At 34.1% G+C, this 27,259-nt stretch overlaps 2 protein-coding genes across 3 annotated transcripts in view; one reads left to right on the plus strand and one right to left on the minus strand.

Moving 5' to 3' along the window:
• Positions 1-27,245, minus strand: LOC108744965 (tissue inhibitor of metalloproteinase). Of its 2 annotated transcripts, none has more exons than XM_025981730.1 (5): positions 27,091-27,245; positions 22,359-22,545; positions 9,389-9,515; positions 5,498-5,940; positions 1-756 (listed from the first exon to the last, which is right to left on the minus strand). In XM_025981730.1, the coding sequence occupies exons 3-5, from the start codon at positions 9,510-9,512 to the stop codon at positions 652-654; spliced, it is 672 nt and encodes a 223-aa protein (XP_025837515.1). In that variant the 5' UTR covers positions 9,513-9,515; positions 22,359-22,545; positions 27,091-27,245; the 3' UTR covers positions 1-651. The 2 variants fall into 2 exon arrangements, with proteins under 2 accessions (XP_025837515.1, XP_025837514.1); XM_025981729.1 differs by having other exon boundaries at positions 22,359-22,556.
• The window catches only part of LOC108744882 (synapsin), an 84,533-nt gene that overhangs the window by 45,042 nt on the left and 12,232 nt on the right, over positions 1-27,259 (plus strand). The window lies entirely within an intron of this gene.

Genomic DNA, 27,259 nt, shown 5'->3' on the forward strand with positions numbered 1-27,259 from the left:
TGTTTAAAAAAACCTGTTGACATGTCCGGGTTCTGGACTCTAAAATCCGGGGTTTTCACGCGTCTTGTCCTGGTTTCCATATTTTAGAAATGGCAACCCTAAACAGGGTCCATCTACTTTGCTGCAAGAATAATTGGGTCAATCGGCGCTAATCATAAGCTTTAACTTGCAACAGAGATTAAGCTCGCTGATTGGTTTATGAGTTTTATTACTGATGCAGCATGTCTTAGAATTTCACAAAGAATTGGATGGTGCACTTTAGCTTGAACATTTGTGCGAATTACCTTCCCAGATGTATCAGAAATCCAGAGAACAACGTATCACATACATAATTATCTGAACAATAATAAAATTAAACATATATTAAATCTAATAGGTACAACACAGCTGTTTACTATTACTTATTAATAAATAAATGCGTTAAGTTGATTATTGATTATTACACAAACTACAAATTGGTACACAACCGCAGATACATATGTCTTATTACATATGAAAAGTGTACAAGTAATAGTTAAATAATTATAGTTGATTGCTGTTAATAGAAATTAGAGTCGAAATGCGAACTAATTAAATTTGTGTATTTTAAGACCAGCTTGTCTTGTTTCCGTGAAATATTTGGCACTGTTTTGCTTTTGAGATGGAAATTTATTAGACAAACTTGGTGGTGTTATATAAATTCCTGTTACACTCCAGTAAATCATTGTTTCTCACCCAACGACATTGCCTGTTTCTCACACTACTGAGGCAAAAGCCCTGAAAAGATGAATAGGCAAAATTCATAAATATGCCTACAGGGTGGCCCATTTTAAAAGAAGCACCAAAATAACTCTGAGGGAAAAGCTTACATCAAAAAATTGTCCTTACAAAAGTTTATAACTTTTAGGAGGACATCGGTAGGTGACCTTTAATGTGAGCTCTAATTTCAAGGTTATTTTAATTTTAAGTCGTTTTTCTTTTTTTTTAATAGAACCCCCTCAAATTCTACATTCAGATATAATTTATTATAATGGTAATTTGAGGACATTTTACGGTAAATATATCAACAAAATGAAAATTTTACTGTTTTTAGTGCTAAAATTCTCGATTATTTCTAGTTTAAAATGCTAATACAACAATGATAATTTTAAGTCTCTTTTTATTTAATATAATAAGCCTATGATTGAAGCTTTTGTGTGAAATGTACCGATTGAGATACAAACCACAAATAATCATGTGGTGACCCCGAATCTTATCTTGGATGAAAAAGTAGAATTTATTCTGGAACATGAAGCTCATAAATCGTGTAAAAATTTACGCTTTAATTTTGTTTTTTGATGTAGAGTTTGAGATAAAGACATCTGGATGAATCTATAAAATTGGACACCAAAAATTAGGCATTAGTTTAATTTTTACCATAGAATAACTTTAAATTACCTAAAATTTCCATTATAACAAATTATATTTGAATGTAGAATTTCAAGCTCTTTTTGAATCCGGAGTCAAAAATAGCGGTTTCTATTTTAAAAAGCGACTTAACCTTAAAATAACCTTGAAATTAGTCTTCTAGGACATCAGTCTTGTCCCCCTAAAAGTTGTACAACTTTGTCAAGAAAGTTTTTCGATGTCAGTCTTTCTCGTAGAATAATTTAGGTGCTTCATTTAAAATGGGTCACCCTGTATAAGACGACCAGTAACTGTAAGGCTAGAATAAATGATAACAGTGACGGAGTTGGAGATTGAAAACTCTTAAATTGGAAAACAATCGAATAACATCGGTTGCAACTAGGGTTGCCACCTTTTACATAAAGTATTTCTCGACTAAAAGGTTAAAAAAATGTACTCAGCATAAAAATAAAGTATTTTATTTTTTGTTTTTAAAAACATATTTTTTGTTACACCTAACAGCCAGTAACAAATTGCTGTCGCTCTTAAATACATTAATAGCCTCTAAACATGGCAAACAAAGATTTAAGTAAACTAAAAGTTCATTTTTAATTAGTTTTAATGAAGCTTTATTCCTGTCGTCCCGCCACTTTGCGTTCATAACAGAGAATACTCTTTCTGTAAATGCTGAAGTGGCCGGAACGGACAGCAAAAGTGACACTACTTTGAACAGATTTGGGAAATCAGGTTGTTCCGTAAATATGGCTTGCCATTTTTCTGTGCAATATTATTGATGTAAAAATACTCTGAATTTCGAATAATCGCTTACAAAATTACGATGTTTACTTAAGGCCTTAAATAAAGTATTTTTGCGTACTTTATGTGTCTTGTAAAATATAACGTACGCACAGTCGAAATAGAGTACAATACTTTATAATCAAGTACGGGTGGCAACCCTAGTTGCAACTTTACTTCGCCAACTGTCGAGTGTAATTGACTAGTTTTGTATTTTTTGACCTTAATTTTCAAGTAACACCGTGAGTTATTATGAAATCAAAATTTTATTAGATTACGTAGATCAAACCTTATCTCACTTGGAAAAGTGCCTAGATATTTTCATTACATAACTTTATTGTTTACGTTATTTTTTAATATTTCTCATGTTTTTAATACTTCTATTTATATTTTAAAATTGCTACACCTTGAACGTTTTTTATTGATAAAATATTTTTGCTATTTTTATCGGAACCTTTCGAGATCATAAACATGGGATATAAATTATATCTATAAAAAATACTTAATATTTATTGCTGGTACCTCCCCGGGGAAAACTAATTAACAACTTTATTTATCAACAGTACTAAAACGGAGTTGCGAAAATAAACGTAAAAATTTTCGATATTCGAATGAAATATATGGATCATAAAAGAAAAATAACAAAATGAACTCTAAATAAGAATTGATATCTTTTCTTATTGCACAGATTAATCTTAAGAAAATCTTTGGTAACAATTTATCACAATTTTTCTCTTTTATTTGTAACTGCCAGACATACTTTATCTTGGAACTTAANTTATATTTTAAAATTGCTACACCTTGAACGTTTTTTATTGATAAAATATTTTTGCTATTTTTATCGGAACCTTTCGAGATCATAAACATGGGATATAAATTATATCTATAAAAAATACTTAATATTTATTGCTGGTACCTCCCAGCGATTTACGAGTATTTAATATTCATAAATGAAATACATCTGTTTTGCTTTTATGTAATTCAAAGAAAGATTTAATGTACCTACCAGTTATATATATTTTTTTATGATGACTATTTGCTAAAATTACTAGAAATATTTTTTTTGAAATGCCTATATCAAATGATACCTATAATCCGGCATGTTGTATAACTTTGTCTGTTACTTACCTACATGAAAGAAAATGATATCTATTTTATGTGTCCAGAACACTTATACAATTTTAAAATATTTATAGCATTATTTTTTGCTTCAATTTTCACTTGTATACTACTTCACGTTTTATAGCACGCGGCTACATTGCCAAACGTTCGCTGAGCGTTAACTGACTTACTTATTTTATTGCCTGGCACCAAAAATGTATAGGTAGATATCGTTAACAATCAGCAATAGTATTTAATAAAAACATCATACAGGTAAATTTTGTTAAATAAATTCTCCACACTACTTTGAAAAGTAAATTATTGTAACTCACAGATTACTATTGGGTATAATCTTACTTTATTATAAGTATGAAAAACGGGGTAGACATCTGAACATAAATTAAAGAATACTGAGTTGCATCTAACAATATTCACTACCCAGGATTCGAAAAACAGACGGTGAGACAGTCGGGAAAGAGGAAATAGAAGGAATTTGAGGTTTGAGTTTTGAGATGTGGAGTTATTGGAGGACGGTGAAAATACCGTAGTCAGAAAAGGTTAAAAATGATGACGTATTGAACAAAGTAGAAATCAGTAAGAAAAAGGAGAGGGCTCCTCCTGGGATATGAAAGACCTCTTGGAATCAGAGGTAAAGAGAGACGGTGCACCTATAAAATTACCCTAGACAAAAATATTCAGTCTCTCAAAGTCTTTCAGAGTCTTTCAGCGTCTCTCACAGTCTCTCAGTTATTGTCTAGGTGTTCTTATGGATCTCTCACAGTCTCTGTATGAGAGACTTGAACGATAAAGTTGTTAATTCAGAGATTCGAGTTTCCCACAGAGAGACTGAATGAATAAAACTGAAAAATTGAGAGACTTGAGTCTCTCGTAAAAAGACTGGGATCTCTGAAATATGTTGAACTTAGAAAATTTTAACCATGTCTATCGAGGCACTACTTATTGAAAGATTCGAGTCTCTCGTTCAGAGATTCGAGTCTCTCGTTCAGAGACTGGATACGAAATGAGGATCTCTCTATGAGCGACTCGAGTCTCTCGTTCAGAGATTCGAGTCTCTCGTTCAGAGACTGGATACGAAATTAGGATCTCTCTTTGAGCGACTCGAATCTCTCATTCAGAGACGCTAAACAGTTTTTTTGATAGTATCTCTCAGCGACACCAGAGAGACTCGATGAGAGACGGAGACTCGAGTCTCGCTTTCAGAGACTCTGAGAGACTAAACATTTTTATCTCGGGTAGATAGTGAAATAGTTAAAGGTGTGGTATATGTTCTAGAAATATTTCGGAAAATGCCCTAACGACTATGTCACTAAAACATCCAATAAGTCATCAAAATGAAAGGATTGGCTGATCTTTTCTCGTATATTTTTGGTTTTTAATCGAAATTTTACGCTAGAACATTTGTGTAATTCGACAACAATAAAAATCAACTGTGACCATAAGATATAGACAGATAATCGGACATCAAAGTTTCTCCAGGAGAGTTCTATTTGAATTTGAGTAGATATTGATGTAATGTATCGATAGGTACGGTTGGTCCAAGGATAGTATCTTTTGAACCGTTTATTATTTGTTACACTTATGATTCCCTTGGTAAATTTTGCAACAGTTGGCAGTATTGAACATTCCATTAGGTCGTTCTATTTCATGCATATTATTTTAACCACATGTGACTAGTATAGTTAATGTTTTGAAAAGCGGAGATTACCACAACTGCATCACCAGGGAAGCATCTTGAAAAATTTTAATTTCTCAAAATAAAAAGGTGAATTTCTACTACATTCTAAAGGTAAGCGTACATATATTTCAGTATAGGGGGCACACGGAATGGGAAGGCAATCATAGGTGCGTTTTGTCATTGTTTCTGCTATCACCTTTCGTAGCTTTGTGATCAGAGCATTGGTGCGTAAAGTCAAAGGTCCCGAGTTCGATTCCCGGCGAGAGTGTAATGGCAATAAAAAGTTTTTTCACATTAACTTAAGGTGAAATTGAGATGACTTCACATTAGTGTTTGATAATTATTAAAAGACATTAATTAATAGACACCAATAGATAAACAAAGGTTCCTATCCACACCTGCCTCGATCGATTTATCTCTACTCGAAAAACGATGAATCAATGATATGAAACACCCGAGTTGTCTGGACGATAACAATTGACAATGACCGCGAAAGCCCGCGCACGAAACTCGTTATTATTAATTAATGTCACTACTTACGTAACGACTGTAGCAATCAGACAGGTCCGGGCTCCAATTAAACCACGGGCAGCTGTTCTTGGACGGATAGCAACTTTTCTTTTTAATCCCGTCGTGATAGTAGTTACGGCACTGCTGGATTTTGCACTGGCATCCCCTGCCATACATCATCCGTAAACCTTTTCGTTGTCTTTTGGTAAACTTGTTCCACGGTATATTTATCATTCCACACAAGGAAACGCGTGCATGTAAATGTACGACGCGACCGGTGATAAGGTAAGTTTTGCCAACGTCGAATTTCACGCCGCAGGTCGCCTCGTCCCACGAGGTTAGGATTCGACCCGATTTTAACGCCTCTCTTGCTTTATCGGACATTTTAAATTCTTTACGGATTCGCGTTTTGTACACGCGATCGCCACTGTTCCGATTGTATCCCAGTTCGCGTCTCACTCTTGCCAGAATCACTGAAACAGGAAGGCAATACGTAGAATACTGCCAGAAGTTACTTAATTAGCTAATTAGAACTAATTAGGACTAAAATTGTCCTTTATCCCTGCTTGACATAATTCTACACTGATGTTGTCCTAATTCGTCTAAAGGTCATCGTCAGTTGGAGTTGCTTCCTAGCATTTTACTAGCACCAGTGACAATAAGTTTCTTCAGAGTTCCTTCCATCTTCGATGCTGGATGTGCAGTTCCAACCGACGACGGCCTTTGAAACTTAATTAAAAAACATGAATATGTTTGCAATTAATTGATATTAATAAGGCATTTCAAAAATATGGTATTGAATTGAAAAAGCAATCAAATTCAAAAGGGAACAGAATCGACGTCCTGACGATACGTAAACAAAATATCCGAACCAGATGATTGGTTCAGTGGTGAACCGATCGCCATGACAACCAATAAGCCAACAATAGGACGTGTTCTATTCCCGACCTATACAACTTTTTCTGTTCTTGAAACGTATTTATTTAGATATTCATTCAGTTTTAAACTTGCCAATAACAGACAAGAGTTCTATATCGATTAAAACCGAAATATATTGACAAAAAAATTAAATTGTTACGATTAGTACCATAAAGTTACGGTAGGAAGAGACAACACGAACGAAGTGAGTATTATCATGGTCATGTCCCTTTATAAGTTTAAAAATAGTAAACTAAACGCTATTGGACGTTTTTTTTGAAACTGTGAGGAAGACACTACCTAACGCAATACAAAAGAACCGATTTTTTTAGGGTTTTCAAGTTATTTTTTTTAGGGTTTTTATGTTACCGAAGTTCTACTAACCTCCTAGTTGTAGTAGTCGTATGAATTAAAATTTAATTAATTTCACCCTGCAGACACTAAATATATTTTATCGAAAATAAAATTATCAATTTACTAGCATAGTTCTGGCTACATTAAAGCAAACAGACATGTTAACACACCATTATTATTACGCATATGACTTTTGATGTAAACATGAAAGACTTAATGTGTGTTACAAACGCGCTAATCGCCACTAACAGAAGAGAATTATCGAATCGGAATGTTCCTATCTATTAATAAAAAGCATCTGGAAGCAATGGCAAAGAAACTGATTGGCTCTACAACGACGTAATGTGTCATAATGCCAAAAGCTTTCTAAAATAAACATCTAATTTTGTGTTATACTTTATATTAAAGATTCGATCACATGGTATTCAATAATGAATGTACATGTCAGTACGTCGATGCTATTAAGTTGTATTTTAAGATGTAATACTTAACTTTTGAAGTGTGTAATCAATAACATAACGGATGATACTCAAAATAACTTAGAAGTATTGCGTAAGTGCTACAATTAAATTTAAATAACGTCAGCTACGCGAAGAAGGACTATTGATGCCATTGCGATAGCTCGTTCTTCCACCACTAATGTACAGTTCGTTTGTAAATTTAATTAAAAACTTTTGATCACATCGTTCTGTATCGGTTTGTCTACAAGAGCTGCGGTGCTGCAGAACACAATTTTTTTTTTTTTTAACAGTACATAGAACAATAAACCAATAATATTAACTTCACATATTCTTTCGTTTAGCTACCCTGAATTAACCAATAATATTGACTACCCTGAATTAAATCAGCTATATATAAGTTCACACAGTTAGCTCTCCGTGTGCTTAGTATTCCCGATCTTGCTACTTATTACATTTACGCGAAATTTAGTAAGTGGAAAGTTAAACGTCACTGCAATAGAAACAACTTTATCGCTAAGACAATGGCGTAACTAAGTGGCGCCTAGTGTCACCCCCATTCGTAAGCCAAAAAGTACCACAGCGAAAAAAAAGTAATCAAACTAGAAACAAACGGCGTCTTGCGCTAGTGAGTGTTATAGCCCCGCTAGAGGAAAAAAGATATCAACGTAAAAGAAACTAAAATATTGTATAACTGAGGTGAAATTTCCGCAAAGCAAGGTTGATAAAAGTCGTGATTTTAGTGATTAGTAAATCTAAATTTTTATCGATATAAATAAGATCATCGACGACTAATTTATCTATCCCTCGGGAACAGCATTTTTTTTTCTTTTTTTGATAAAAGGAACTCTGTATCCTTTTCTGTACCCTTGAAAATGTTTGTACAAAATTTCATGATAAGTTTAACCCGCGGTTTAGCTCCCATTGATGTCCTACCATAAATACGTCTGCAAAATCATCGATGGGCGTCGATACATTTTTCGTGTCCAACTAACTTTAATTTCTTAAGTTAATCATGATTTTTTTTTCAAAAAAATCAGTTGATTAAAATCAGAGTATATGTTTTTACAGAAATTTCAAAGTGACGTAGATGAAAATGAATTTAAAAGTGTGGAAAAAATGCGTAAAATACTCTAAATTTGATCATGTATTTTACGAAGATAAAATCCCAAGAGCGAACGCAAGAACAGACTAGGTAGGCACTAAGAATAATTATTTATACGTTTTATATTTTCAACGGACTATGGGAGATATTATTAAAGCCTTAATTTTTTTTTATTAGTTCTAATGTATAAGATAATAATAAATAGAAATACTATTTGATTTTTATATAAGTAAGTACACACTTAAATTGGTTCAATTGGGGTCGACCTTGATCTAACTTTTAAACTGACAACTTCTTCAACAATAGATTGCAGTAATGTACAAATAAATTTTCAATCAATTTTTAATACTTAACTCTGAAACGAATAATGATCAGCGATTGAATCTGAAACGTCCTCTAAAAATCCCTTCTTCTCTCTTTTTTTCATACACATACAAATGCTTTCCTTTTACTAACCGTTATCACTGTCAAATCCATTTTTGAAAAACGGTATTATATTCGTTTTGTTTCATAATATAGAAAAGCAATTTCGTTACAAAGAATTCATATAAAGCGGACTAACCAAGTTCAACCAATAAAGCGAGAACCAGGGCCTTCCAGGCATACGTTAAATTATAAAGGCTATAAATTTTTGTGTGCATTCTTACCTACTGTAGTGAGAATGCACATAAAAATTTCTAGACTTTTTGAAGTGAAACTTCTTTACGCACGGTAGGGTAAGTTCGTTTCATGCGAGTTGTTATGTAACGAAATCATGCAACGGATGTCCACCCTCTGCTCGGCCACGTAGTCGAGTTCGTAGTGGGGATCGCTTGAGCCGTGAGCGCGCTTGAATGCAACGTTCGTTACAGGCAACTCCGGCATGTATAGTGTAAAATTTAAATTCATAGTGTACAAATAATACCATTAAACCAATTCCTTAACCCCTATCCTGATATGTTTGTGTGTTTGAAGAAGTTTCACTTCAGTAGCGTGCTGTATAATAACACGTTGCATTATTTTTTTTCTTTAAAGTATGTCTGGCAGGGTCTGACTGTCAGTCTACAATGTCCTGTCAGGGTTTTGCTTTAAGATTTATAAACCTACCAAAATCTGATCGACAATAATGTTCTTGAGGATGGATCGGCATGCAACTGCAACATTCGCATATCAGCACAGCCAAAGATGCAAAAATTGCAGCAACAAATAAGTAGACAATAAATGATTTCATTATCTGAAAAGAAAAACGGAAATTACTCAAAATTGAAAATCAATATCGACGAAAATGAAAATATAAAATATAGGCAACATAACTCTACCATTAAAATAATTCGAAGTGGTCTGTATTCTATCGAAACTGCCAGACGCGGATCGCGATTTCGACCTTTTTGGATCTCATCAGCGCGTCGCAGGCAGCTCCGACAGAACACAGACCAACTTTTACCTGCTGTCTTAACAGCGCGTTTTAGAAAATACCACAAATGACGCGGTAAACGCCATCTGTAGTTCTGTCGGAGCTGCCTGAGACGCGCTGATGAGATCCAAAAATACAGACCACTTCGAATTATTTTATTCGATTATGGTAACGTGCCTATCACGTTGAGATTAGCTACGCCGGGATTCGTTTCAGCAAGTAGATATCCATACATTTAAATGGATCTTGTTGGATCATACGTAATCGTAAAATGTAGCATCGTACTACAGATGGCGTTTACCGCGTCATTTGTGGTATTTTCTATAACTCTACAACGTAGGACCAATAGATAAAATGAAATTAAAAAATGTGTACGGATACGCAGGAAGCTTTCATTTTACGTCAGACAATATTTTGATACCTACTACATGTATGAGAGTAATGTTTGACAAATAAAAACTGCGATTTTCAGTTAAAAAATTATTTTATTTTTCTACACGATATTCCTTGATTTCAACACACACTGTTTAGCGTTTCTCCAACGTCAATATTCCTTCCTGGAAGTGAAAGTCTGGTCGGCTTTAAAAATATTCATCTACGGTCCTCTCAACTTCTTCATTGGACGCGAAGCGCTTTCGAGCAATAAATTTCTGTAAATTTAGGAACAGATAGAAGTCTGAGTGTGCCAAATCAGGAAAATAAAGGGGTAGTCAAGCAAATCGTACCCCAATGCTACAGTTGCCCTGCTGGAAGATGACTCTTTTCTTCTTCAAGTCAGGCCTCTTCTCGCGTCAAGAAGGTTGGAGTAATATTGGTATTTAGCGTTTAAAATCCGTTTTTAACAGTTATGCTAAAGGTACTGGTAGATTCTCATTTACTCTAAAAGGTATCTCATTTTTGGTGCGTAATCCGATCTAAAAGTGGAGATTGTTGATATGACAAGGAGGTGAAACAGAAATGTTTATGTACAGTTAGATATTAACATCAATTTTATTTCTTGTTTTGAAGGTAAATACCACAATAATAAAATCTGCAAGAAAGTGCATAATTTCCTTAAGTAAAACCGCTAATACTCATGTAAACTTGCGGTTTGCAATTTGTACAAATGCGAGAATGCTTTTTATTTTACTTCTTTTGTGAAGAATAAAGCAAGAAACGGAAGTCTGAAACAGTTTGCATAGATGGATATCAGTGGCGTAGCGTGAATTACTGCCACCTGGGACAAAGCTTAAATTTGCCGCCCATCCTATTTTTACAATTATGTAAGATCTTTTACTTAAATTGGTAGGGATTGCGGTGAAAAGGTGTACAAAGAACTTACATTTTCAGTTTAGCCCTTGAGGCGATAAGTAGCGTTTATTATTATCGAAAATTGAAAATACATACATAAATAGCTTTCCCTTACATACTTAAATAGATACATATATGCGTTGGGTATTACTAATATTTGATCATTGCAATAGAAAATAAGGATGTTATTTTTTCGGATATATAAAAATTTGCCGTTTTTACAAGACAGCTTTTCTCAAATGTTTATCAACACTAAAATCTTGATATTTTTGCCAACATGATACAAATTATTAATAGATGGTACAAATAAGAAGAAAGCATTTTTTCAGCCTCCTGGGCCCCTTTATTTATTACGCAAGTAAGTTCAAGTCCTTGGAAGATATACTCATGAAAAACATCTCCCATTCATCCTTAATTTCTCTTAATTATCTAATATACAAAATTCATTGAAAACAACGAAAGTTATAAGGACATATTTAATTTGTAATAAACATACATAGAAATAATAAGACAGCAACAAATACTTAAAATGGTTCATAGAACATTGCTGGTGACATCGTGCGGTGATTCCATGATGTGCAGGTCACATCACTATCGCTATTAGACTATAATTAATCAATTTTCGATTGTAATCGATTGTACTGCTCTCATTATTTACGCATACAATTCTCGTGTTCTTGCTAATATTAGATCTCGATCGAAATATGCGGAACAGTCATCCTCAAAAACAAACAAAATCGTATCGCTCAGCGATTTATAAATTCATCGATTGCTTTGATTATGATCACGTGTTCTGTGCTATGTGGCAACTTTTCTTGTGGTAGGTCAGTCGGAAATAAAACTACTTAGGTACGTATGTATGCATAATAAAACTTTAATCCATTTTTACATTCACATACATCACAACCCTGGGCAACATCACAAACGATTTTCTGGTTGACACTAACGATGAAACTGCGGCCCGCATGGGCGTCAAGAGACATTGTTTGTTTTTGAAATATAAAGACCCCTTCCTGATAATTAGATTTTAAAGACTTTACTGGAATCTCGAGTTTAGAGAAACGAAGAAATTCGAGTTAAAGTTTACTACTAATTTGTCAGAAAAAGTTCAAAAAAGACTTTACCCCCTATTAGCTAGCATATGTGGTGCCCTTCGATTTTCGTCTCTGAGCCACTTGAGCCAATTTTCACTAATTTTCAGTAAATATTCACTAATCTTCACAGTTATTATTAATAGCAGCATTACAAATTACTGAATATCAACTAAACTAATCAAGAATTGAAAGTACCATTGAATTAGTGAATATAAAAAATGAAAAAATATACCTACATTTAGGAGAGAAAAACAAAAAAATTGGCCCGAAATAGAACCCAGACCTTTTCGTTGGAAGACAAGCACTAATTTGTAAAATTAGTCGAAATATTAGATTTTCAATGAGAAAAAATAATGTTTGAAATTGTAATAAAGGTTTCTTACCTGCAAATAAAGTCTCGAAGAATGCTAATGTAGCTTTCAGTTAAATGTTGCTGATAGAACAGTGAATTACGTAAATAACTGATTACATCAGTACACGGAGAAAATGAAAACCGAAAATATACCTAAATATTAAAGCGATATCTACAATTTATCCCACTAGCCCGTTGCTTCGTAAGCGAAAATATTAAAAATTACAATCTGAACCCGATTTTGTAAAGATAAAATCCCAGCAGAAATAAATTTACTAGGTTGATATTACAAATTTAATTGTAATAATTAAGAAACTTAAAATTATTTTTAAAAAAACGTCAAAATTAAGATTATTACAAGTTACCTAATAAATTCTACTATTTCTACGGTAAATGCAGTCATTTACAATCGAAAATTGTAATTTTTGCGTTATCATAAAAATTTAGTTTTCTTCGTGTCCAAACTAAATGATGAATTAGTTAAAAATGCCGATTTCTTAGTGAAACATCTCTGCTTTTTTGGTTAAATATCGGTTAATTATTGTGAATAACAACTGGTTCTACAGTGACTTTTTATTTAATTGTAAGTCAGTTTTTCACCGTTTTACTTTTAGAGAGCAACGCATTACGTGTGAATTTCAGATCTATATCTAATTTCATTTAAAGTTAGAAGACTCTTATAGACAACGTTGTTATACCAATAGGGTTCCATACAATCCTTCGCATGTGGAACCCTTAAGGTAATCTCTCTTAATTTTTTTATCTTGCTTAATTGGTCGATATAATTGAACACCCCGTATACTCGTGCCATTTAACTTACGTAGCATAGGTAGCACTTATTTAAGCGTAATGCAACAAACAATAAATTATTCACAAAGTGAAACTTGTGTCAACTCGCGTTAATCTTGCAATGCATTTACATAAAAATAATTTCAATCGGTGTAAAAACATTGCGACTATAAATCAACAATTTAATTGATTCATTTTGCCCATTAGAGTAACGCTAGATTTGCTATCTTCCATAAACGAGCGCGTAAACAATAGATTTTCTTGTCAAAGACAGAATCGTGTCTGCTGGTTGTCTATTAAAAGAACGTTAATTAGCCTAAACATTGGCAGCTCGAAACGCTAACTATCGACACTGTGGACGCATTGTACGAGCCTACCTACAAATGCAAATGCATGCACTCGCATGTTTTTAATAAAATACCTTAAAAATGTCAAAGCGATAGCCATGGCATCACAATAATAATAAGGCATTCATTACTTGTATTGCGATATCGAAACACAGAATGCAAACCTATACATAAATGTTCAACAGGGTGTTTACATTATCAACTATCTGTAAAGCATGCACAAATATGTAAAATAAAAGCCAGCAGCACCCTTTATGACTACGTCACATTATAGATTATAGTGAAACATCAAGGAGATTACCAAAAAGAATGCTAATGTTTGACGTGATGCTGAAGAATAAAATAAATCATTAGCAGAGAAAACAGTACACCTAAAAGCAATATTACATACGGTCATATATGTAATTTACAGTCAGAATACTTTAAAATATGAAGTACAAGAAAGAAAACGTTGACAGCTTTATGTCATAAGTAATGTATCAAAAAGATGAAAGATACATAAAAACACTTAGAAAGATTGGCTCAATACAGGAAGAAATGGAGGTGTTAAACCAGTCATCTGGATGATATTTTACATTTTATTTTATTGATATACTAACTAAAAAAAACCCACTTCAAAAAATCCCTAATTTAGTGCCAGAGCCGTGTCAACCAATCAAATATATTCGTCCTTCCAGAAGGTTTTCGATTATTTCGATCTAGTTAACCCTACACAACGGTTCTCGAATATTCCCGAATATTCTCGATTCTAAAAACATTCTAGAACATTCTAGTAGGTACTGCATCCTTACTTATTGTAAACGGGTGTTTGATGGACGGTTGTCCATCCGCATTCCCAAGCACACACTAAACTTGACAAATCTTGAGTATTATAGGAAATTCCAAGTACTTTTTGGAATACTTTGGTAGAAATATATAAAAAAATGGCCAATTGCAATGTCAGAAGTCATCTTCCTCACTCAGACATAACAATTCTCGAACATTCCAGGATGTTCTCGACTCTTCCAGACCAGTTCATTTTAGTAAATTCTGGCTGAGAACAATCTACAGGCATTCAACAACATTCTAACTGAAGACGACCATCTTTGAAACATTCGAGAACATTCTATTAGATACAAACCTAAGCACACACCAAACTGGACAAGTCTTGAACATGAGCGATTCCCGAATATTCCAGAATCTTCTCGACTATACTTTCAGATGATTGCAACAGAATCGGTGTGTTTTCGACTTTAACATAATTTATTTTTCAAATCGATTGTTGCGACTCTTGAGATTTATTATCGACTTATACATTTTCACCCTGACTAGAGTCGTTTAAAAATACCGATCACTCTGTATATACACGCAGTTGCGCATCGTTACGTGATCCTTTATTAATATGCAATAAATTATTGTTGAATTGTCAAGCGTACAAGTGATAATTGACAATAGCATGTAATGACTTTTATGGTATTGTATTTTTTTCTAGTTATTAGTGAAACACTAGACGCATAATATAAATAAATTGTAACAATAATAGACGTATATGGTATACGTATGTAAATACAGAAGTATTTTGCAAAACAAAATATTTAAATCCCCAACTGATTACGTATTATGTTTCTGCTTATCAATAATACGCATACTTGGAGTCGTGAACATTATTTAGGACACTGGTCAAAATATATAATTTTCGAAATAAAATGTTAAAGGCATGAAAAGTTTTAACAGGTCAATCCTAAAACTGGTTGGACACGCACCTCCACTCCCTCCAATCTTGAGCTAATCTTCGCATTTCCCTAAAACTAGAACAACCCACATCCTTAACTATTTGTGAACAGTAATCAAATCTAGGTCTACCTCTACCCCTCCTAACTCCTGTTTCTGCCTCTAATACTTCTCTGACTAGACCTTAATGCCTGAGAAGGTGTCCTACTAACCTATCTCGCCTATTTCTTATCGATTTCCATACAGTCCTCTGTTCTCCTATGCTTTCTAATACCTCATTTATAACTTTCTCTATCCAAGATATCCTCATCATTCACCTGTAACACCACATTTCGAATGCTTCTAACCTTTTCTTTTCCGCCGCATTCACCATCCATGTTTCGCACCCGTAAAGCGCCGCGCTCCAAACAATTTTAACAATCTTTTTCGAATTCTAAATTAACCGTTCGCAAGCATAGAAGTGGCTTCTTTTTATTGAAGGCAACTCGACTCTCCGCTATCCTCTACTTTATATCACTACTGCTCCTTCCATCCTGACTTATCTGACTTCCTAAGATACCTAAAATCGGCCACTTCTAATTTTTCGTCTCCTGCATACCAGTATTTTTGTTTTGCTTTTATTTATTTTCATACAGTACTGTTTTTGGCAGTACCGCATCCATTTTATTTAAAGCTATCTGTAACTCTAGATGCTAGATTGCTAGATGCTAATACTGCTATATCATCTGCAAATCTAAACATACTAATCTTTTGCCTCTGTAAATCTATCCCAACAATTGTACTGTCTTTAATGATGTTGATCGCGTCTTCGATGTACAGATTATAGTTTAAAATTTATGAAAGTATTATTAAAAGAGTAACTGGCTAGCACAAGACCATTGAATTCTTGGTTTACTGGATCATCACACAAAATTAAGTGAAGTGCAACATTTTAGAAAGATTTGTATAAGCTAATAAGGGCGGGTCGACAATAATTAATAAATCAAAGCGCTTTTTGATGTAACCGTTGTATTCATTGTTAGTGGTAATTACTCTATCATAGTTACAGAAGGCGTGCTCCCATTCGTTAATTTTTAATTGTTGATTAATATACAATTATGTACGCTTCGAGCATATAGGTATATTAAAGAAAACTTCAATATATTTTACATTTTCAGTTTCTAAGCCGGCCAATACCCTGTCTGATGTTAAATGAAACAAGTAAATATAATAAATCAAATAAAAAATAACAGTGCATATTAGAATCAATGCTGATGTCAAAAAAATTATGTTTTAAAAGTACCATCATGTAATCAAAATTAAACTCTCGACAGTGAGTCGATTTAAAAAAAAATATTGAGCCAATCGTTACAATTCTTTAAAAACTTTCAAAATAGGCTCCTTCTGCGTCGATGCAGCGCTGCCAGAGCGATTTCCAACCATTGAGGGCGTCACGGAAAGCATTCTCCGGAATAGCCTTAAGAGCCGGGGTGCATGCTGCTTGGATCCCCTCTGTCGTCTCAAAATGCTTGCCTTTCATCGGCCTTTTCAGGCGAGCAAACAAAAAAAAGTCCGGGGGGGGGGGGGCACATCTGGGCTGTAGGGCGGCTGCGGAAGCATTGGGATGCCGGCCTTGGTCAGGTAGCTGTCCACAAGAAAGGCGGTGTGAGCCGTGGCGTTGTCGTGGTGCAACTTCCAGTTAGCTGCGATGCCTTGTCGGACCCAATTGAACCTTCGTTTGAGTCTGTTGAGCACTTCTACGTAAAACTTGAAGTTGACGGTTTGTCCAGGAGGAACAAATTCATGGTGGACGATGCTTTTCATGTAAAAAAAGGCAATGAGCACCGTTTTCACTTTGGATTTGCTAATTCTTCCCTTTTTTGGGCGAGGAGACGCCGGCGTGTGCCACTCAGAAGATTGCCTCTTTGTCTCGGGATCATACCCAAAGATCCATGACTCGTCACCTGTGATTACGTTATTCAAACTATTGGGGGTCACTTTCACACATTTTCGGCTTGCACCACTCACAGAAACACGTCGCACGAAAAAGCCTGTTCTGACTCTCCAAGTGCCCGGAGACAACTCATCAGCCGCTCGTTCGTTAGCTAGGAATGCCCTCTAGCGAATCCAGTCGGTGCGCGCACGCTCCGAAGTACAGTCGCGCTGGAAGGAAATCAGTCCTATTACTTTCCGGACAAACCCTGTATATATATACCATCTACCCTTTCTGTAAGCCATCACATGAGCAAATTACTTGTCAATCTGTATACAAAAGACCAGTAGTTGTTACTCTAATTTTTGAACGATGTCACCCCATTGTTTACATTCAATTAATTATATCTGTCGACTACACATTAAAGGAAGCATGGTTATATCAGTTTGGTATTATTTGATGTGAGATATAATTAAAAACCAATAAGTTATTTCACATTAAAATCGCCCATTTATTGCTATGCTTTGATTATTAAGAAATACACGAAACTAAAATTAAATTTCATTTTTTTTAAATACTTTTTTAAGAGTTTATTGTTTCGACAGCAAACATGAACAAATCATAACAGACAGTATAACTGAAGCAAGAAATTGACTCTGTCAGTCATGTGTAACCTTTCCAAGGCCTTCTCTTGTGCTAACAATGATTAATTTTAAAATAGAAAAACTACACCTTAATGACGTAGTTAAATTATTTTTAAATCGTTCAAAATACACACAGATGGGCATTATTACATTATGTACAATAGATATTTACATCATCGACATGTACGCCTATGTATGTACGTTTTCGAATTTAAAAATAGACAGAATTTTTATTAGTTACTAAAAAATCAGCATTATTAGTGTTTTGTTTCAGTATGTCAAAGAGAAAGACATTTCCAAATTTACAATATTCCTTGACTTTCTTATTCATTTCCGTACTTTCTTTTATTCGTTTGAGGGAAAGGAGACAGTTTAAGTTTATTCTCGAAGAGATTAATATTCAATATCAAACAATAAAGTGAAATTAATCTTCTACCCTTTACAGATTACTCAGAATTAATAAGAGTATAAGTAGACCCGGGTTCTATTCCCGGCGAGGGCGTGAAAGCAACAACGACTTTTCCTCACTAATTTAAAAGATAATCTGTAGAGAATAGAAAGTTAATTACACTTTAAAGTTTGATATTGATATATATTAAGTTCCCAAAAGGGCACGTTGCAATTTATGTCATTTTCGTCCGTTCTATTTTAATACAAAAGTTTTAAAAAAAATGTTTACGGCTAGAGTATTACGTGTGTGATGATCCGCTGTTATTTTTGTTTTAAACTATAATAAATACATCTTGATCAACAAAATGAACTCATTAGCTTCAACAAATGTCGTAAAAGTGTTACAAATAGCAAATTTGCATTTTCAGATACTAGACTCACGGTAATTACTGACATATACATGCATAAAAGTAAACAATTATGTCATTTCTAAAAGAAAATCTATTTTTAAAGGTTAGTAGGTAAACTAAATGATTTTATCGCTAGGAAATAGGAACTTTAATTATTATTGTGGTTCTTACATAGTAATTTTACCATACAACCGCACAAACGAATAACTACAAAGTTTAAAATAACATAATCTTTCTCTTCATATTGGAAGAAGAAACAGGAGTTAAAAGGGGTAGGGTAGACCTAGATTAGATTACTGTTCGCAAATAGTTAAAAAAAGTACGTTTATTCCTGATTTCTTCGACGAGGTTTCTAAGAAGAAAATGTTGCGCATTCGTCTCTGAAATCATCAGGGAAAAATATCGTAGAAGAGCTCCAGCTATATTATGCCAAGAAATAGGTTAGTAAACTTCCACTGCATAATGCGAACAATTCAGCTTCTTCATGATCTATTTCTTGATACAACCCGTATAGACCGTTGTTATTTTAACAATTTGAAGTATTTTCGCATCTCGCTGACCATTTAAGTTCACTAATTACGTTACACAATCATCTTATTTTGTATTTTTGGTGTGTTAACCATAAAAGTACCTTCTCATTTATCCACTTGAACGGTAAAATATGCGTCAACTTTTTCTTTCTTTTACCAACGGATGGAAGCAGTGAGATTACCACAAATAGTATAACAAATAAATAATCATTTTGTATGTATGGGAATGGTATCATTTAGATATTTAGAACGTGTGAAAAATAAACATTATTTACGCACAAACAGGTACTTAATGTGTGCAAATTTATTTTATGTAAGGATGCGTAGGTGTCACATATGTCATATCACTAATATAGTGGTTTATAATTTATATAAAGTGGGTACAGCGGAATAAAATGAAAAAGAGCATCACACAAAACGATAAGAAATGGTCTTTATTTTTAACCCCTTCGGTTTTTATTTTCAACCCCCTCTCACTTTTCTAGATTGGATTCCGACCAATTTGATCAAATCAAAATGTTTAAACTTTAATTTACATGTACAATTAACATACTTTTTTACTGACATGGCAATTGCTTCGTCATCCTGTAGCTTCTTCAATAGTTAGAGAACTACTTCTAAGTATCAATCGTAAGTAAGAGTCCAAATCGCACTTGACTAATTTTGTTTTAATATTTATATCTATTGTAGGACAAGCGAACTAGTATAACTTGAAGTAAATGACAGTATTTCAAGGAATAAGGTCAAAATATTGTCTGACGTATCTCAAAGCCGTATTTCGAGGACTACATTCAAATCCCATAAAAATTGTTATACGTATTATATAAGCAGATGCGTACGCTAATAACAAAAGATTAAGTATTTATCAGATTGGATCGTAACTCGAAACAAATTGTGGCGTATATGTTGGGCACAAAGTCATATGGTCATATTTTATGACGAATTCTAGGATTGTACGTCTCGTTACGGCCAAAGCTCTAGATGTAACTTTTATTATACGGTCTAATAGTGTTGCAACAGACCTCTACTTCCGCTTCCGCAATTACGGAAGTTTCGCATTCATATTCAGTATTCAGAAGTATTAGCGTCAATGCGGCCTTATAACCGGCAAAATTTTGTTAATAATAATATTGTTCCTGTGCAAATAACTTTATTATAGTTTAGGGCCTAAACCTATTTCCTAGTATTTCGTGTATTCATATTTTCCAAATTTTATTCTCATCAATTTCCTACTTTAATCTAAAAACGTCCCCTTAGCCAGTTCTAATAATTTCATTTCGAAAAGACTAACTCAGTTATAGCATTTATTTATTTTGTATAGTGTTTACTTAGAAGTATATATTTTAAGTTAAAAGTGCAATTTTGAAGCCAAAAAGAAGTTACATTTGGAATTATTTTATTCGTATTAACGATGCAAATGCTAAATGCAAAATTTGTAACAAAATATTAGCAAAAAAGGCCCACGACCACTGCATTAACGAATCACCTAAAATTATTACACTTCCGCTGCCGCATTCGCTTCCGTTTCCGCTTCCACAAAAATTTACTATTTACGTCTGTTTCCGTTATGACACTTCCGCTACATCGTTACGACTAAACCTACGACACACAACCAAAGCGTTCTTTCCAAATTTTGGTAACACATCAAATATTAAAAAGAAACTAGCACAACCCAACCCACTCTCAATCTAACCTAACCTAATGTAACATCGTAATAAAAATGTTTTAAAGTGATGTTTATCTCTCCTGTGAAAATTGATAAAACTATCTAACCTGAGCTTCAGACAATTCACTCCATAATCTTTTTAGGATAGGTTAGGCACCCCGAGATAAAAATGTTCAGTCTCTCAGAGTCTCTGAAAACGAAACTCGAGTCTCCGTCTCTCATCGAGTCTCTCTGGTGTCGCTGAGAGAGACTGTCGAGAGACTGTAAAAAAAACAGCTTAGCGCCTCTGAACGAAAGACTCGAGTTGCTCATAGAGAGATTCTCATTTCGTATCCAGTCTCTGAACGAGAGACTCGAATCTCTGAACGAGAGACTCAAATCTCTCAATAAGTGGTGTCTCGATAGACATGGTTAAAATTTTCTAAGTTCAGCATATTTCAGAGATCCCAGTCTTTCTACGAGAGACTCGAGTGTCTCAATTCACTTTTATTCATTCAGTCTCTCTGTGAGAGACTCGAATCTCTGAATTAACCATTTTATCGTTCGAGTCTCTCATACAGAGACTGTGACAGATCCATAAAAACACCTAGGCAATAACTGAGAGACTGTGAAAGACTGCGAGAGACGCTCTCAGAGACGCTGAAAGACTCTGAGAGACTGAAAATTTTTGTCCAGGGACGTTATATTTTTTTTTAGAGTTAAGTTTTTGACCCAGGTTATATACCTGTTGTGCATTCATAGGTTCGGTCGTTCACAAGCACAAAGTCTATAGAAACGTTACATACTTCAAGCCTTGGCCGATTGCAGAATTGGTCGAAAAAACGGTCAGTGGCAGCGCCCAACATACAGCTAAGAGTGTAGTAATAATGCGGTCTGCTTGCAATTAATATTTATGCAGTTTATAAAATATCAAGTAAATACACGACGGTAGACCACATATAATATACAATAGCACCAAACTGTCTACCATATATTGAAAGCCTGAATATTTCCAAGACTACATTCACATCAGAGGCGGCCTTAGTCATTGGAAGGTTCCGGGCGGGTAAATTTTTGCGAGGCCCTCGTCTTTGTGGAATTAATTTTAATGATGATGCTTGAAAAATGCAAAGTGATTCATAAATAAGTTTACAGTTTTAAAATTGTTTATCGAAAATTAAAAAAAAATGATAAAAACAAAGATAGCAAATTTGCGGCTTCTTTTAAGACTATTAAGAAATTCAAATAAACATTAGTAGTACGTACTATTACTACCTAATATTTTTCTAATTAGATTGTTGCGCGAGTGTGCGAGGCCCCTGCAAGAGCGAGGCCCCGGGCGGATGCCCTGTTCGCCATCCCCAAAGGCCGCCCCTGATTCACATCCTTTATTCCTTAAAAGTTACGAACATATAAGTACATGCTTGTGTTGCACAACCATTTTCACATTTACCTATTGTACACACATATACAAATTACAGACTTTAGCGAATAAAGTGAAAGATAACAAAAAGTATTGTCTGCTTTTGGCTAGTTATGATATCACTCACCTGTAACTGTTATAATAATATCGTTGTGTACAAACGCGTACATACATGGTAAAGACGTAGGCAAAATCCAAATAGACCATAAAATTCATCGTTGAAGTGACATCATTGCGTAGGCCCCCGTCTAGTAGCTTATTCTATACAAATGAACGCGGTGTATATGCTGAATTACGTGGAGTTAATCAATCGTCTGAAAATAAACTACAATTCAAAGTTAGTCGAATAACTTATGTGTTAGCGTTTGTTTATGCCGGCGTTTTGCAAAATAGGGCACATACATAAACTTGCACGTATACCTACATAATCAAGGTAAAGGATATTATAGTACCGCGTATAGAACACAATTCATCATGTTTTAAGGAGTTGCATTTATCCAATGAATTCTGTTTAGCCTATCAACCACTGAGGTCGCATGATAAAACGCCTTTTCAAGTACGAAACGTTATTCTAGTTGATATCAAAAATATAAAATAGTTTTACTTTGAATACAAATATAGATAATACGAAAAATAAATACACAGGAAATAGGGATGGCCTTGTAGAACACTTAAAGAGCTTAAAGAAAAATAGCCACTATAAATATACGAAATGGTCAGTACCTAAATTAATTAGGATTATTAATTAATCAGTAGGTAGTAGGTAAATTAAACAGTGAGTTACGTAACGTTACGTTACGATACGTTACGATACGTTACGATACGTTACGATACGTTACGATACGTTAAGCTACGCTACGTTAAGCTACGCTACGTTACATTACGTTACGTTGGGTTAGTTACTTTATTTCAATCAATGTTTTTCAAGTGTATTTAGGTAGAAAAAAATGCACAGTTTTATGATAAAACTTTCTGAAGAATTACAATGCTCATATAAAAAAAGTTAGGCAAAGCCAGAGTAATACTATCGGATAAGTCACGGTAAAGTCACGGTCCGGTTACGCTCAATTAAAATATTATAGCATATTTTTTATATGGCAGGATTCATGCGATAAGGAACGATCAAGTCACGCTAAGTCAAATGTAAAATATTGTAGCTTGACGGCACGGTCCAGTAATGGTCCAGTCAATTTACCGGACGATTTCTCTCAAATGATGTTTTGATCTGACCGTTATGGGACCGTGACTTAACCAGTAGTATGAATCAGACAAGTATGTATTACATTCACAAAGATGAAGGGTTTTATTAGAATTGTGGGGTAATGCCCAATTCAAGTTATCGGTCAAGTCACAGTTAAGTCATGATCAGATCAAAATATTGTTGGAGAGAAACAAAACGATAAATTGATTGGATCATGATCTGATCTTTCCTTGTAGTACGTATATATGCTACAATATCTTACTTGACTGCGACTACACCGTGACTTGACCGATAGCACGAATCGGGTTAAATTGACCGTGATCGAACCGAACTGCGTACACTCCTGCGGTTTAATGACAAATCAATCTCGATCAAAATATGGTTGGAGAGAAATACCGCAGTCAGATGAATGGACCATGAGTAACTGTAAGTACGATTCATATCATAGGTCAGGTCACGGTCTGATCCCGCAAAGTCAAGTAAAGAAATTTTGTAGCAGTATTGAAACTATAATGCACGGTCAAGTGACGGTCTAGTTAATTTACCGTCATATTTCTGTTGACTTGACATGACCTATAGTATGAATAGGTTTTGACTTAACCGTGTCCTACAATATTTAAGATGACTGTAATGAGACCGTGGTCGGCCCGTTCAATTGACCCTGTATTTCTGTCCAAAAATAGTTTGATGTGATCGATTCACACTGTCAGTTAAGTCACTGTGAAGTCATGATAGGATCAAAATATTGTTGGAGAGAAACAAAACGATAAATTGACTACATCATAATTTAACCGTTCCTTATGGTATTTATATATGCTACAATATATTACTTGACTGTGACAGCATTGTGACTTGACCGATAGCACGAATCGGGTTAAATTGACCGTGACCGAACCGAACTGCGTACACGCCAGGAGTTTAATGACAACCAACGGTCCAGTCTCGATCAAAATATGGTAAAAGAGAAATACCGCATAGGTTAGGCCACGTTCTGATCCCGTAAAGACAAGTAAAACAATATTTTAGCAGTATTGACACTATAAGGCACAGCCAAGTCAAGATCCAGTCAATTTACCGCTATGTTTCTCTTGATTTGACTTGGTCTATAAAATGAATATGTCTTGACTTAACCGTGTCCTACAATATTTAAGTTGACTATAATCAAACCGTTCAATTGACCGCGGTATTTCTCTCCAACAACAGTTTGATTTGATCGACTCACACTGTCAGTCAAGTCACGGTCAAGTCAAGATCAGATCAAAATATGGTTAGAGAGGTATAACACGATAAATTGACTGGATCATGATTTGACCGTTCTTTGTAGTACGTATATATACTACACGACTGCACCGTGACTTGACCAATAGCATAAATTGGGCGAAATTGATCTTGACCGAACCAAACTGAGTACACACCTACGGTTTAATGACAACCAACGGTCCAGTCTCGATCAAAATGTGGTTGTAGAGAAATACCGCAGTCAATTGAGTGGACCATGACTAATTTCAGTACGATTGACATTATAAGGCACAGTCAAGTCACGATCCAGTAAATTTACCGCGATGTTTCTCTTGACTTGACTTCTTGGCCTATAGTATGAATCGCTCTTGACATGACTGTGTCCTACAATATTTTAGTTACTGTAATCAAACCGTGATCGGACCGTTCAATTGACGGCGGTATTTCTCTCCAACAATAGTTTTATCTGATCAATTCACACTGTCGGTTAAGTCACGATCAAGACATGGTACAATCACAGTCAGGTATTGTCAAATATTGTAGCATATATACATACATTCTACAAGGTCCAGTCAATTAACCGCGTTATTTCTCTCCAACGATATTTTGATCTGATCGTGATTTGACCATGATGGTATCAATCGGACATAACTTGATAAATGAAGCGGAAGTATGTAGACATATTTCGTTTATTTGAAAGTTTCGTTTTAGTTGATTAATTATTTCAATTCGTAATTGTTATCGGATCGTTGAGATATAAAGATATCCTTAATCATTTAATGAACCGATTTTATTTGTACATATATACAGGTACCATTTAAAAATAAATCAATGAAAGCAACAAATTCCAGATAAATCCGTGATTTTAGATGTTTCATTGTTATTAGTTTCGATTGGTTTACTTAATCATTTATGGAAAATAAACTGCAAATGTGTTTCTCAAGCGACTACTTGATTGTATACTGCAACGTGTTAAAAGATGTCAACAGTGCAGCGTATGTGATGTGGTGTGTACAGGAAATATTAATTATTACTTTTACAGATTGCTAATAGCTAACCAACAAAGTCTATTAATACATTCACTATAAATTCCTTACTGTTTCGTACCATATACTCCAAAAAATTATTTACCTATTTCATCGCAGTAACTTTATCTACAGGTTCGCAGTGGTTTATATGGTAATTACCTGTAATTATCGATAAATAGTGACGGATCACCAACAGGGACATAGATACCATGCGGCGTTTTTATTGAATGATCCAAAAATATCAAAATTGAGAGTTTTTGCGTTCTTTTTCTAGATAAACATAAAATAAACCCAAGAAAATTTCAGTTCGTGACCAAGGGACTTAAAGCGTCTTGAGATATGCAGAACTTTAAATCTGTAATACTCTGGCCATCTTTAACCCATGGTAATATTAAGGTGACTATGTCCCTGTTCATTATCGTAATCTAATTAAATCGCTGCTATTGCTATTGACTAATACGTAAAACACTGAATTAACTGATTTATTTTCTAGTGATTTTAAAAGTACCGTGTAATCATAAAAAATCTCGAAAAAAACTTGGAATTTTATAATAAATATGATGACAATAAAAAAGATTAAAGGGCGGTGTCATTTTTATGAAAGCAATTTAAAACGTAAGCAATTGTTTTTGGTAACCATAACCGAGCATACCTAAAAATAAAAACACGCACTCCACACAATTAGTCATTTTTTTAATAATTGTAATAATTACACATCTATAAACAAATAATATTTTATATTTTGTAGTAAGGTTTTCTTGCATATTCTCTAATTGAACTTACGATAAAACAATTAATAGTAATAACTGATTTACTGCACTTTGACTAATTGCTATTTATGTACTTATACAAATAAAGCACTTTAATCCATAGTCTATATAAATAAATATCGATTTACAAAATGTTGATGGACATTCGCGTTTATATCAACAAGAATCGTTAATATTAAAAAAGAGTTTATTAAAAGTTAATTGCGGTAATTAGTCTTTGGATCAAATATTTCTTATAATCATTTATAAAATCCCAATTTTTTCATTAAAACTAAAGTATTTAATTATAATCCATTCTTTACTAGCACAAATATGATATTTCAATTTGTTTAGTAAGGTGTTAAATATCAGTTTCTGCTGATAATTTTTAATGTTTTGTATATTACACAAAAAGCTTTTTTTAATATTAGAAACTTTCAACTTTATAAACTACTTGTGCAAATTATCTTTAAAATACGAATTTCGTTTATAAAAAACTAATTAATAATACGACAACAATTTACTCCAACAGAAAACCACGTGCAAGTAGATTATAAATAAATGATATTTTACAAAGTCGATAGAACAAATAACGAGAAAGAAAAATTATTTACTTGACGATACATAAAAGTACATATTTACCTGATATGCATTTACAAAGTAATTTCTCTTGCGAAAAAAGCGTAAGTATCTCGACTCACAATCAGTTGATTCGCACTATAGCAAGCAAAAGCGCAGCGAATGAAACCGCGACCGCGACTGATAGAATCAAGAAAGTCCCCAGTAGGCTAACTAACTGCACCGGCCGGCG

This window comes from Agrilus planipennis, unplaced genomic scaffold (assembly GCF_000699045.2).
Source record: "Agrilus planipennis isolate EAB-ADULT unplaced genomic scaffold, Apla_2.0 scaffold42, whole genome shotgun sequence".
Classification (NCBI taxonomy): domain Eukaryota; kingdom Metazoa; phylum Arthropoda; class Insecta; order Coleoptera; family Buprestidae; genus Agrilus; species Agrilus planipennis.